The sequence below is a fragment of the Lepisma saccharinum genome, chromosome 10 (genome assembly GCF_977018435.1).
Source record: "Lepisma saccharinum chromosome 10, izLepSacc3.1, whole genome shotgun sequence".
In the NCBI taxonomy this organism is placed as follows: domain Eukaryota; kingdom Metazoa; phylum Arthropoda; class Insecta; order Zygentoma; family Lepismatidae; genus Lepisma; species Lepisma saccharinum.
In genome coordinates, this window is record NC_139238.1 from 82708646 (window position 1) to 82722824 (window position 14179).

Sequence of the window (14179 nt, forward strand, 5' to 3'; positions counted from 1 at the left end):
ATAACTTGCTCTTGTAATAAAGCATATATTGGACAAACCGGAAGAAGCATGGGAACTCGCTGGGACGAGCATGACAAAGATATTAAGGAACAATCTCCGAAGACCGGGCTTTCTGAACATGTTCTAGAATTAAATCATAAGGTTAGAAAAAGAGAAGTGGTAAAAAGAGTTCATAAAGAACCTGCTATGAACGTTCACGAGGCAGCAAATATTTGTGTTGATAGGGGGAAGAACTGAATAGGGATGACGGTAACTTGAATGAGGCTTGGATTAACATGTACAAACGGTGGGGAAAGAACAGTGAAGAGTCTGTTAAATTCCATGTCATGCCGGAAGTGACCCGAGCTGCTTCGGAATTTGTGGAGTTCTCATTGGAGGGGATGTAGCATTCGTATGCTACAGTAGTGATTCATTCTGTATGGTAGTATGGGTACAGTGTTCTTTTATAATTATCTTTTAGCCTACATGGACTTTTAACGTCATGTAATTTTAAATTCTATATCCCAATACCCTTTTTTACCTAATCCTGGATTTATTTTTACATATACGATGAAGTATTTTATATACTGAAAAGAAATACTTGAAGAAGCGAAGCGTACCTTCGCGAAATGTAGTCTGCAAGGAGTTTTACGACTATTATACTTTTTTATACTTTTTATACTGTGAATATCTCATAACATTTGTGACTTGTTTTTGTAGATGTACACTGCTCGCCATTAAAATTGCAACACCCAGAAGGAAATGAGATAGAAACACGAAACTTGGCAAATATGTAGTTCATAATAAGATAAGAAAATGATTACAGTTAGAGCTCGGTGGTTTGACATGTGACATGTAGAACATGGTTGCATAACCCCAAGGAGCTAGTAGCGTGTACAGCCTCCACGGGCGGCAATAACTGCTGCAACACGGCGAGGCATGGACAGAATGAGTCTATCGATGTCTGCTTGCGGTATGGCGTCCCAAGCGACTTCCACACAGTGCCAGAGGTCTTCAACATTATGTGCCGGAAACCTGAGTTGGGCCAGCCGGCGACCCACCATGGACCAGACATGTTCAATTGGCGACATATCCGGCGAACGTGCTGGCCAAGGAAGCAGGGGCACGTGGTTAGCTTCCATAAATGCGAGGACATTCCTTGCAACATGGGGACGTGCGTTATCCTGTTGAAAAGTGGCATTATGCAGTGCATGGATTAACGGGACAGCAACAGGGGTGAGAACCTGTGTGATGTACCGTTGGCTGTTCAATGTCTCTTGAATGCGTACGAGACGCGAACGAACACCTATGGCGATGGCACCCCATACCATGATACCCAATGAAGGCCCTGTGTGATGATGCATGATGCAGGCGTCATGAAGCCTAGTGCCACGGTGCAGCCACACGCGTGTACGTCCATCATGATGTTGTATACAGAAGCGGGATTCATCAGAGAACACTACAGCATTCCACTCCGCCATCCATGCACGATGGTCTTGGCACCATCTCAGACGCAAACGCCCATGCTCTAGCGTCAGAGGAATCTGCAACAGTGGGCGCCGGGAAAAAATTCCCCGGTTTGCCAAACGACGAAGCACGGTTTGTGGGGACACTGGACGTTGCAAAACATCCCGTACTTCATGCGCAATCCTCGTTGACGTGACCATTCTGTCTGTAAGGGCCATGCGTATCAGATGTCTGTCCTCTCGTTCCATCGTCCGACGCGGACGTTGTGAACCTCTACGTCGTTCTACAGTGCCTTCCTGGACCCACTGGTTCCATACAAGGATCACTGTGGATGCATTCCGTCCTACACGGGCACCGATCTCACGGTAGGATAATCCGCATTCACGGTATGCAACAATTTGGCCACGACCGAACTGGGAAACCTGCTGGAATCGCTGCCGTATTCGACGACGTGGCGTTGCTGACCAATTTTAACACACTACACTCACGACCATGCACTTTCACTGCTCTTCTGCACCTATCTGACCTGCTACAGGTACCACTTACCAGATGGCATGGCAGGCGCACATGACGCATGACGGCCTTGAACACCTAATCATTTCCTTCTGCACCTCTCCTCTACACACTGTGCACATTTCGTCCGATTCCGATTACTCCTTCTGGGTGTTGCATTTTTAATAGTGAGCAGTTTATTTCGAGTCTGAATGTGTGAAACTGCAAATGTAAACTCTGTCCCTATTATTAATATTTTAAGAATATATATATAAATATATTCAGTCTAATTGATTTGAATTAGAACTTTGGATAGAATCGGAATCACATGAATCCTTTATATTGTTAATATATTTGTGTATGTGGGTGGGGGGGGGGGGGTGAGAGATGGTAATATGCAAGGTTGAAATAAAAAAACACATCTACTTGTACCCTTGAATTTTTTGAAAGTTAGCCTTTGAATACCGGGAATTATACTTGAATTTTTTCATGGTCGAAGAGTAGCCACCCTGAAGATGCATACAGCACTTACCCTTTTAAAATGTGATTATTGTTCTCCATGTATGAATTTCTCTCTTGTGCATTGTGGATATTCTTGTGCGTAATGTTTCCCTTTTCGCACTATGACGATGTTCTTCTTAGATAGTGAACTTCTCCTAAATTAGTGAGAATGATTCAGGTTATTGGAGTCTTTGATCACGATGCGAGATGACCTCAACTTGACAAAGGGGACTCGTGACCTTCGAAGCATTGTTTTGTTATTCTCAGCTTAACAACATAAATGAAAGTCTGGTCATTGTGTCACCAGTTCCAACATGCCACTATTCACACAGTGGAAATCAGTTTTGTCACATTGCTAAAACCCACACTTCACTTCAGCGAGCAGTTCCTGTCAGATTGGTCCTCTCCCTGCAGAACTTATGCTCTAGTAAATTATTATTCACTATATATTTATAAAGAACCATGGTGGTCTAGTGAGTAGGGCAAGTTACTGCCACGTGGGGGAACAAGATTCGATTCCTGGGGTGAGTGATCTAAGGTTGGAATTTTTCTGGCCTTGTTCCAAGATAAAACTGCTCTGGGGCTCTCACAGCCTCAAATCAATGGGTACCTGGAGCATGGTGCTGATCACATCACCCGTAAAGGCAGAGATCGAGCATGTGTGGAGCCCTACCCCCACATCCCCTAAATGTTCCATCATGGCAAGGTGCTATATTCACAGCGAACTTTATCTTACCTTATATACAGTGGAACCTCAATTTTATGTTTTTCAGGGCACCAAGGTTAGAGAACTTAAAATGCGAGAAACCCCTAAATGCAGGAAAAAAATTTAGAGCATTTTTCACTATTGGAACCATGATTATTGAATGTATAATGCGGGTAAATGTAAAACAGGGGAACGTAAAATCAGGATTCTACTGTATTTATAAACAGCACACTGATTATTTTACAACAGGTACAGTTCTTGTTTGTATATTGAATCTCATTATGCAAATTAGAGGTTTGAGATATTTCTCAGCACAAGGCGTAAGACAATTTCTTGCATCTAATAAATTGATTATTCACTTACCTTAAAGCACTGCCGGACGGAGACAGAGAAAAGGTGTCTCTTTTCAGCGAAGGCATTTTTGGCTTTATCACTAGGCTAGGCTCTTTGTGAAGCTCCTGCATTATGTCCCCCAAGATGTCATCCTCATCCAGCTTGACAGGTCCCTGTGAAGGGAGAAAGGAAAAAAAAATGTCTAAATTTACAATGTCATATTGTCAGGAATCCTATTAATCTTGTCAAAGCAATTTTATCAGGTTTCCAAAATATATTCAAATACATTTTGAGATGATACTGGAATGTTCTAACTTAACTCTGTTTAAAGGGTATTTTATTTTTCAGTGGAGAGGAAAGAAGAGTTTACAGGATTCTTGTTGGGAAACCTGATGGTAAGAGACCAGTAGGAAGACCAAGACAAAGATGGAGGGATAATATTGAGATGCACCTAAAGAAAATTGGTAGGGATGGAAAAGAGTATATAGATCTTGCTGAAGATATGGAAAGATGGAAGGCCTGTGTTGCTGCAGCCATGAACCTTCGGGTTCAAGAAGGCTAGAGAGTTAGTTAGTTAGTGGAAGTATGACGGCAATACCTCCAGTTGGAAGAAACTCCATTTCTTAACCCTGCATTATATGCGTAATTTACTGCAACATGTATAGGCAAGTAGGGTACATCTGTTCCCCAACCTATTAACCATCTTTAAAGTATGAAATACATCGTGACTTATACTGCGCATTCAAGCTGAACATTCCTTCTTTGTCTTTCTTCTAAGATCAGCCACAATTCTCTGCTGCACTTTCTAAGTGACGTTATATAATAAGGTTAACATCAGTCACATTCTTCAGTCCTTCCCCAAGTGCCTAAATGTGTTACAACCGAAGCAGTCATGTTCACTTTTGGTCATGAGTAGACTTGCAAAAAAGCCTACTTTTTGAATGGATGTTTCTTTTACCGATAAAGCCAATTAGAGCTAACCTATTTCACTTGAAGTTACCGTTATAAAGTTACAGGTTTGTAGTAACATGTTTTACAACTAGCTAAAAGAAATATACATGATGTAGCAGCCAAGAGACAGATATTGGCCAATCCCAGTTGACACATATTGCATAACGGTTCAGATACAATTTTAACCCTAGCTTATATGGAGGGGGGTGGGAAGGGTCCTTCCAGCCCCACCACCTCTACTTTTTAGATTTTTCAACTGTTTGAAAATAAATTACATTGTTTCCTACAATGTTCCCAATACTTATTTATTACTTTCGTTCAACAAATGTAATGTAATTAGGAGGCAAAATGCACTTGGTGCACATATCATGTGCGATCTTTGAATTTGTCTCATTCGAGACACTCATGCCAGTGACAGTGTACAATTGGTTGGTAATGATTGTAATTATTATATTTAATAAACAACCGCACTTCTACAAACTAAAAAGCATTAATAAAAAAATATGTATTTTGTGAGTTTTAGTGAATGATAAAATATATGACACACACTCATGAAATAATTGGTTATTATTTTTTATTAATGATAGTAATTCTTGTAATTATTATAATTAATAAATAACTGCACATAATAAGCAAAGGAAGCAGTGATTCAATAATAAAATGTTTTCTTGAATTTTAGTGATAAAAAAGGTATGGGCTTGTGAGCAGCCTCTCGGTATGTAAGTTTCTCGTATGGCATGGGTAAGCTTGTGTTACAACTAAACATGTAGATGAGCACATCTGACCATGAAATGGACTTAAAACAAGCTTTTGTATGTTTGTGTCTCAATTTAAATGTTGATGTTATAAAATATGAAACAAATGTTAATATCAAAATATTCAATGTTTGGGGACAAGTAAAAAATGACACCCCCGTCATGTGTTGCTTTGATCTGAATGTTGTCTATACTTGACAAGATTTTTAGCTACTTCATAAGAGATTGAGATTTCATTAAGCCTGTAAATCAGAGAAAAAATTGCAAGTACTGTTGATTGAAAAAGGCCAGCTTTTTTAAAGAAGGTTCCTTTTATAGAATGACCCTCTGGAGTGGTATAAAGTAATGCTGTTGCCTTGTAATAAGAAGAGAACTGAGGTTCAATTCTCAGTGGAGGCAGGGTGCTTCGAATCTCATCTCAAACTGTAGGTCCAGTCCAGATTTGCAGCCAGTCTCATTTGCTTCTTTACTTCAGTCTTAGTGCCAGTGTTTTTCAACTGCCGTGGTGCAAAAAGTTAGTTGCACCCAGGGTTTGACGACTAATTTTTTATCTAATTTCATACTGAAAGCAAGTCTATACATAAATGAACTAGGATTATGCCATACTTGATATATTAATATTAATTTCCATATAAAGTTTAAAGATCAGAAATGTATTTATTAGTGAAGTAGTTGGGATCAGGGCATTGACGTGTAAGAAATAAATATACTGGGCTTTGGTCTCACAAAGGTTGAGAACCACTACAACAAGCAGCCAAAATACATCACTAGTTGCTCTGTGACCAGGTTTAGTGGCCATTTAACGAAATTATACCGTGCGTCCATTTCGATCTGCAGCCGAGAGATCGGGAGAAGCGTGGCGGGCGACACTGACGGAGATGCCGACATTTGCAGCCCGAAATGCCCGCTTATTTTTATGGACATATGCAGACATTTATATAAATATTGCAAAACGACCACTAACCTGTGTTATAAGAGTATGGTTTTAATTTTAGTAGCTTAGTGACTGTATGTGCCGATGATTTTGACACGCCCACCTCTTGTGAAACACGGCGTAGAGGTTTGTTTGGAGAACGTTCTAATGCTGCACCAATATCATCGAGTTTTGCTTCGGTTAGAATCCGTCGTTTTTGCTTAGGTGTTTTAAAATTTAACGATACAGTTTCTCGTAATTTAAGGACAAGATATCTAACCGTATCTCTGTGTGGAGTTGAAACGCATGGGAATTTCTGTACAAATTACCTACACACGTCTCTACACGAGTTTGTTTTCACGTAGGTACGTGTCATACATAAAAAATCTTTGTTCTAACGTGAATCTTGCGGCTGGCATTCCAATCGTCTCACTGACACGTCACACATACACACTACAATAACAAGAAAACCATTCACTTTTATCGGTTTCGTCTGCAGTGTAATCCTGATACAGTGTTGCACATTCGAAACCTCCAAACGATTCCCATCGCCACAAAACTCTTTCAAGGATATAAACTTAAGCAGGACGTTACTGATCAAAACCATGATTAAAATGCTTTTTTATCTGTGGCTCTTAACATCGTTTCTATAGCATATTTATTTGTGTATATAAGAGCAGAACTTAGATGAATTACAGAAGAACTTTTGCGTGTTATAACACAGGTTAGTGATCGTTTTGCAATATTTATATAAATGTCTGCATATGTCTATAAAAATAAGCGGGCATTACAGGCCGCAAATGTCGGCATACAAACATATATTTTACTGAAAACAAAATTTAATGTTGATACTAGATTTTCTAAAGGTAGAGCAGTATTTTCTTTTCTGCTTCATGTACGTGTTCGTATAACAAATTCGAACATTGAAAATCATATCATACTATTAGGTTGTATTAAAAACACATACAAAACTACTCTAGTTATGTGAATATGTTTATACTACATAGATATATCTAATAAGCCTTCCGAAATATGAAGATCATACTCGGAAGAACCGCCCATTCAAAAAAAAAAAGCCATCTGTCATGGAAACACTGTTTATGTCTAGCTACGAATTTCATATTGTAAATTGTATTTTATATTTAGAAATGAGGTCTATTTTACAGTAGGGAGATAAACTAAAACCATGGAAGAGGAAAAATACTGCCAACTCCTGTATTTTCATTGATTTGAGACACTTTTGTGAAAATAGACGAAAAAAGACCAACCAAAAAAGCCATGGGGCCAGTTTATTTCCAACCAATTCCAACTCAGTCAGGAGGTCACTTTCATCATTAACCAGGGTGGCCACTCTAGGACCATGATAAAATTGAAGTATAATACCTGGTTTTCAAGGTGAACTTTCCAAAATTTCAAGGGTATACAAGCAGATGTTCTCTCTACATCAACATATTACGAATCTCACCATTAACACATATGCACACAAATATATTAACAATATAAAGGGTCTGTGTGATTCCAATGTATCCAAAAACTCTAAATCAATTCAATTAAAAGATACATATATATAAAATATTTAATTTAAGGTACAAAGTTTGCATTTGCAATTCCACATATCCAGACTCCAAATACATCGTCAAATACAAGTGACGAATGTTACAAATATACTAATCTACGAAAATTTGTTAATTGTACAAGAACTTCAAACTCAAATTTGTCTATTCAACTTCAGGATATCTTATCTTGCAATAATCTATCGTTTGTGAGATAGGCTGTTCTGCAAAAGACACTAAAAAGTAAATGGATTGAGAGAATTCTCTTTCATTTTTCCGGCAGCTTTCATTTCCTTCCTCGATAAAAATAAAACCTATATTGTGAAAAACTTGCCTCAGAGCATTTATAAATATGTATAAATTCGATGGATTAATAAAAGTTGCACGTCTACGGAGAAAAATTCACGTAGAATTCCCTGACCCAATAATTCGTGCAGAATTCCAGGAATTCCCGGTGAGTAGTCACCCTGCTAACACATAACTGTGTGTTCTCCCTTCCTCACTAACCCACTTCCATATAATATCTGAATCTGCCGTACTTTCTCACTTTGATATTTTCCTTGTTATGTTAGTCCCCTAAGCATGTGACTGACGTTAACTTTATATTTCACGTGGCTTAGAAGTGCAACAGAACAACACACCTGAGCTTAGACAAAGATAAAGAAAGAACATCCAGTACACAAAAGTACCCATTTGCAGCATAGTTCACAGTGTTGCAATCTTGCAATGAATATCGATGGGGACACCTGTACCACATGTGCATATTGGAGAGTTAAGTACAAGATTGAGCCCAATACCAATGCTTGCAAATTGTAACAATTAAAATATATTTAAAACACAAACATTAACATGTACACATTGTACTGTAAGTCCATGGATCAAACAGTTTTGCATTATAAAATATACCAATAACATCGGAATATTAAACAACCTGTCATTTAATGACATCCTTTTTACACATTACTAATACAAAATTAATGAAAATTTAAAATTTTGCATAATTTTCAGTATTCGACTGCATGAAAGTACCATGCTGCGTTTTTCCTATTTCTGCAACACACTGATACTCTGGAAAATTATTGCCCAATTTAAGTGAATGAACTCCAACCAAATATTTTTTGATAGTGACACAGCATCCGTTAAGAACACGCGTATCTAATTAGAGAGCCTGAAGATCTCAAAAAATATAAGCAAACACTTTCCTTGCAATGCTCAAATTCTAGCATGCATTCCATACAGAAATAATGAATGCAATAATACACACATGATATTCACTAGGAAGATCATACCTCTTTTCTCTTCTTTGTAGGCATATTCATCAACATATTTTTAATATTACTGGATTTTGATGAACCGCTATCTTTTGACCTATCTGATCTCTTTTTTCTCTTTGAATCCTTTCCTTTTCTAGAATCATAAAACATTGCATCGCCATCCAGGTCATCATCAAATATCTCTCTTCCATCTTCAACATATCCACAGCCATCTACAATAAAACACAGTGACACAATTAGCAGATGATACTCCAAAATTGGCAGTTCCAGGATGAACCACAACTCCTTTTCCACCACACATCCATAACTAATTATGTACAGGATTGAGTTTATTATTGTGTAAAGGGTCCATTTTTGCCTCTCAAATTTTTAGAACAGCAATAATTAATTGTCTCTGATTTTGCATAACATGCAGGATAAATCAGACTTCACACAAAGTGTTGTATTGATAAATAAGCTCTAAATTTTGTGATTAAGAAATTGTTTCACGTTATACCGTTCATGTCACATCATTTGTGCCAAAAGATGGTAGGAAAATGTACACCTTTCAAAAACATTGAACATCAATAGCACGTTATTTCACATTTTGCCAAATAGTTTACACGGATGATGCTAAACTGCTCGCCATTAAAAATGCAACACCCAGAAGGAGTAATCGGAATCGGACGAAATGTGCACAGTGTGTAGAGGAGAGGTGCAGAAGGAAATGATTAGGTGTTCAAGGCCGTCATGCATCATGTGCGCCTGCCATGCCATCTGGTAAGTGGTACCTGTAGCAGGTCAGATAGGTGCAGAAGAGCAGTGAAAGTGCATGGTCGTGAGTGTAGTGTGTTAAAATCGGTCAGCAATGCCACATCGTCGAATACGGCAGCGATTCAAGCAGGTTTCCCAGTTCGATCGCGGCCGAATTGTTGCATACCGTGAATGCGGATTATCCTACCGTGAGATCGGTGCCCGTGAAGGACGGAATGCATCCACAGTGATCCGTGTATGGAACCAGTGGGTCCAGGAAGGCACTGTAGAGCGACGTAGAGGTTCACAACGTCCGCGTCGGACAACGGAACGAGAGGACAGACGTCTGATACGCATGGCCCTTACAGACAGAATGGTCACGTCAACGAGGATTGCGCATGAAGTACGGGATGTTTTACAACGTCCAGTGTCCCCACGAACGGGGGAATTTTTTCCCGGTGCCCACTGTTGCGGATTCCTCTGACGGTAGAGCATAGGCGTTTGCGTCTGAGATGGTGCCAACACCGTCATGCATGGATGGCGGAGTGGAATGCTGTAGTGTTCTCTGATGAATCCCGCTTCTGTATACAACATCATGATGGACGTACACGCTTGTGGCAGCACCATGGCACTAGGCTTCATGACGCCTGCATCATGCATCATCACACAGGGCCTTCATTGGGTATCATGGTATGGGGTGCCATCGCCATAGGTGTTAGTTTGCGTCTCGTACGCATTCAAGGGACATTGAACAGCCAACGGTACATCACACAGGTTCTCACCCATGTTGCTGTCCCATTAATCCATGCACTGCATAATGCCACTTTTCAACAGGATAACGCACGCCCCCATGTTGCAAGGAATGTCCTCGCATTTATGGAAGCTAACCACGTGCCCCTGCTTCCTTGGCCAGCACGTTCGCCGGATATGTTGCCAATTGAACATGTCTGGTCCATGGTGGGTCGCCGGCTGGCCCAACTCAGGTTTCCGGCACGTAATGTTGAAGACCTCTGGCACCGTGCGGAAGCCGCTTGGGACGACATACCGCAAGCAGACATGGATAGACTCATTCTGTCCATGCCTCGCCGTGTTGCAGCAGTTATTGCCGCCCGTGGAGGCTGCACACGCTACTAGCTCCTTGGGGTTATGCAACCATGTTCTACGTGTCGCATGTCACACCACCGAGCTCTAACTGTAATCATTTTCTTATCTTATTATGAACTACATATTTGCCAAGTTTCATGTTTCTATCTCATTTCCTTCTGGGTGTTGCAATTTTAATGGCGAGCAGAGTAGATAGCACACAGAATTGAGAACATCTTTGCTAGAGCAAATAACGCTCGAACAGGTGAAACGATCAGTATACACTCAAAGCCCAGTAGTACTAGATAGTTATTTTTCTTCTAGGTTAAGGTTGTTACAAGGAGAACACACGCTCCCTTCATCGTGGGGTACATCAGACTGATGAAGGGAGCTCGTGCTCTCCAGAAATATCATAAAAAACTGTGTTTTTATGCTTGTAACAACCATAAACTACAAGAAATATAATTCTACACTGCAAGGAAAAGTACTAGATAGAGTATGGAATTGAGAGCCTCTTTGCGTGAAGAGACAAATGAGCAGAATACACTCGAAGTCCAATAGTACACATATAACCGCAATCTGTTTGTGGTGGTGGGCTCCCAAATATGGATTGTGAAGTGAAAGACAAGGTGAAATTGAAACTTAAGTGAACATAGTCATCACCTCCATGTTAAAATGTAGCTTATCTTACCAATACACAGTGATATATGAAAATGAAATAGATGATTGTGGGCTGAAACTACCAAGGTGGGTATTTTACAAACATGTGGCTATGACTATTTTGACATTAAAATGATATTCCATTGTATATGCTCGAGTGCTCAAGGATGGGAGACTCAAAGGAGTACGAGCGAGTGAAAGTCATCCCATGCTACCGTTGCAAGTGAGCAGAACCATATCTGTGTTGTTTTAAGCCAGTCTCACACGGCAGTTAGATACGTCCTCACTTAGTCATCGACTTCTAGCTTCCTCACTTAACGATCGTGCGAGAGCTTTCTCATATTCAGTTCTCGGCAGAATTAGAAACAGTCTCTAAATCCATCAGCAATACCATAGAACTACCAATCAGAACTGAGGAGCACACTGGCCAGCTGAAGTAGAAGAAGAAGAAAGACAACATATGTTCAACTGTTTATTCAAGGCAGCTTAAAGAAGAAAAAGATTCAACCAATACAGCTATATAAATGATTGGGGCGAATATTTTATTTGTTGAGTGAAGAGTCTACTCATTATTGATGTTTTAAATAGTTCGTATGTCTAAATTTCCTACTGTGATACTGTTATTTTACTTTCAGAACCGACGCAAATACTAATTTCAAGTAAACACTGAACAGCCACAAACGTACTATGTACTCTGTTGGCTGTTACAAATAGACTGTGCTGTGTGTAGCACCGCAGTAAAAAAATCTGCTAGTTTTGTAATGATATATAAATTATGAATTGTAATTAGTTCTTCATGGACTTCACAGTAAATTTCACAATATGTATTTTAGGAGCAAAGATATGTCAATCAAATATAAATATAATATGGTAATGTAAACAACACAATTTTCGCACTTTGAATGTTGTGAAGTTTATGTAATTTACTTGACTGGTTCGTATTGGGGGATATATTTCAAAACCGTACGAGAAGGGTTTCCTTAGAATATGCAACTTCTATCGTAATATACAGATAATGCAACTTCATACAAGTGTGTCCCTAAAGTGGTATAACAACCTGAAATAACATATGTTATATAAAATAAGAATAGGAATTCGATTCCTTTACGGGGAGGAGAAACTTCGCAGGATTCACCATCTTCAAGACCTGCGACAGAAGAAGGCTCGCCTAGCCAACTCCAATTTAACCTGGCTGGTAACCCGAGAACACATGTTCGAATATGTTATATACTCACATCCAGTGCCACAGGTTACATGTCTCATTTTTCAACAGTGCCAACGTTATTATTCTTTTAAGAGAAAACATTTTTTTCCCCAAATCTTCAGTGGTTATTAGCATCTAAACTTGCGAAGTGGTATACAGTGTTTGTGCAGTCGCCATTTTTAAAGATGCGATTTTAAGGATCGTGTGAGACCCCTTTTGCTGTCTTCGTGAACTGAAGACGTAAAGAATCTTATGGTAGTTTCGAGTTGGAGGTGGGTCGGGAAGTGAGGACCTACTTACTACAGTGTGAGACTGGATTTAGGGAGTATTCAGACTGAAGCAAAAAGCCACAAGCAACAGTTGATAACATATACTTCACAGAGACCTCATGAATCACCAATCATACAAGGAGACCTGTATATGTAGTGAATTCATATGATGTAATGACAAGATAAGAATGCAGCAATCTGAAGTCAGGCCACTTACTCTCGGGCATGTGATAACTTTGAACATAACCACATTGTTAGTGGCAATCTCTCAAACACTGAACTTACCATCATCAATAATCCAATCCTCCTCTTGTCTCTTGAGAACCTTCTTTGTGTATTCCTTTTCATCCACTTCATCATAGACGTTATCGACATCATTCACTTCATACTTGTACTTGGAACCTTTCAAGTCTCTCAGCTTCTGCAAGGCAGCAAACCTTCCTTTCCTATCAAGCTTCTGCCTCTTAGCTCGGGATGTGGCAAGTGACTCTGGGGGGAAAAAAAAGTACCTTTCTCAGGGTGTGATATTATTGAAGACTTCTGAGGGGAGGAAATCTAAATTTATGCACATACATACAAATATATGTATGTACATATATTAATTATGTTGTTACATATAAAAGTGTATTTATTTCTTACTTAATATGGCAAACTATTTCCTTAACCAACTGGTTCAAAATGTCAATAAATTACAAAATAGATGAAATTTTTTTATTTCATTTTAGTTTTCATATAATTTTTGATATTTATTACTCTAAATCAATTACATTTCATACTTATATTTATTTTTCATTGTTGTTTTAATTTAATTTTGCATATTTTGTTATTGGTGCAACACTAACAAACACACACAGAGACATATAATCCTATGTTCTTTTTGTATGTTTTAGAGTATTTCTTAGTAAAGTATACTACTTAGTAAAGCTCTTCTTTGTTCTTATAAGAAAAAGTCTGCCCCTCTAGTGGAGAATCCTCCCCAGGATTTTTATTTCGATCGTTATATTGTATATACATGACACATGTAAATAAAGTTTGCTTTTCAGGAATGCTCAATCAAAATTATAAAAACAAAAAAGTTGGTTTACATGAGAGAATATGCCACTGCTGGAGACATACACATGTATCCAATTTGTATGATGAACACCACACATATAATTATGAGATTAGCATCAGCAAATGTAAGTTGGGACCTTGCCAGCATCAAAGGAAGAGGTGGAAATCCATAAATTACCTGTAATGCATAGAATGCATAAAACTTTATCGTACTTTTGCAAATTCCATAAATACCCAAGGAGACCAGCGACACA

At 39.0% G+C, this 14179-nt stretch overlaps 1 protein-coding gene across 1 annotated transcript in view; it reads right to left on the minus strand.

The window, feature by feature from the left end:
• PolA1 (DNA polymerase alpha catalytic subunit) overlaps window positions 1–14179 on the minus strand; it is a 113283-nt gene that overhangs the window by 92062 nt on the left and 7042 nt on the right. Inside the window, exons 2-4 of the mRNA XM_083130028.1 lie at window positions 13158–13361; window positions 8940–9136; window positions 3509–3651 (exon numbers count right to left, since the gene is read on the minus strand). Of these exons, the coding sequence (XP_082986154.1) occupies window positions 3509–3651; window positions 8940–9136; window positions 13158–13361 (544 nt within the window). The remainder of the gene's footprint in view (window positions 1–3508; window positions 3652–8939; window positions 9137–13157; window positions 13362–14179) is intronic.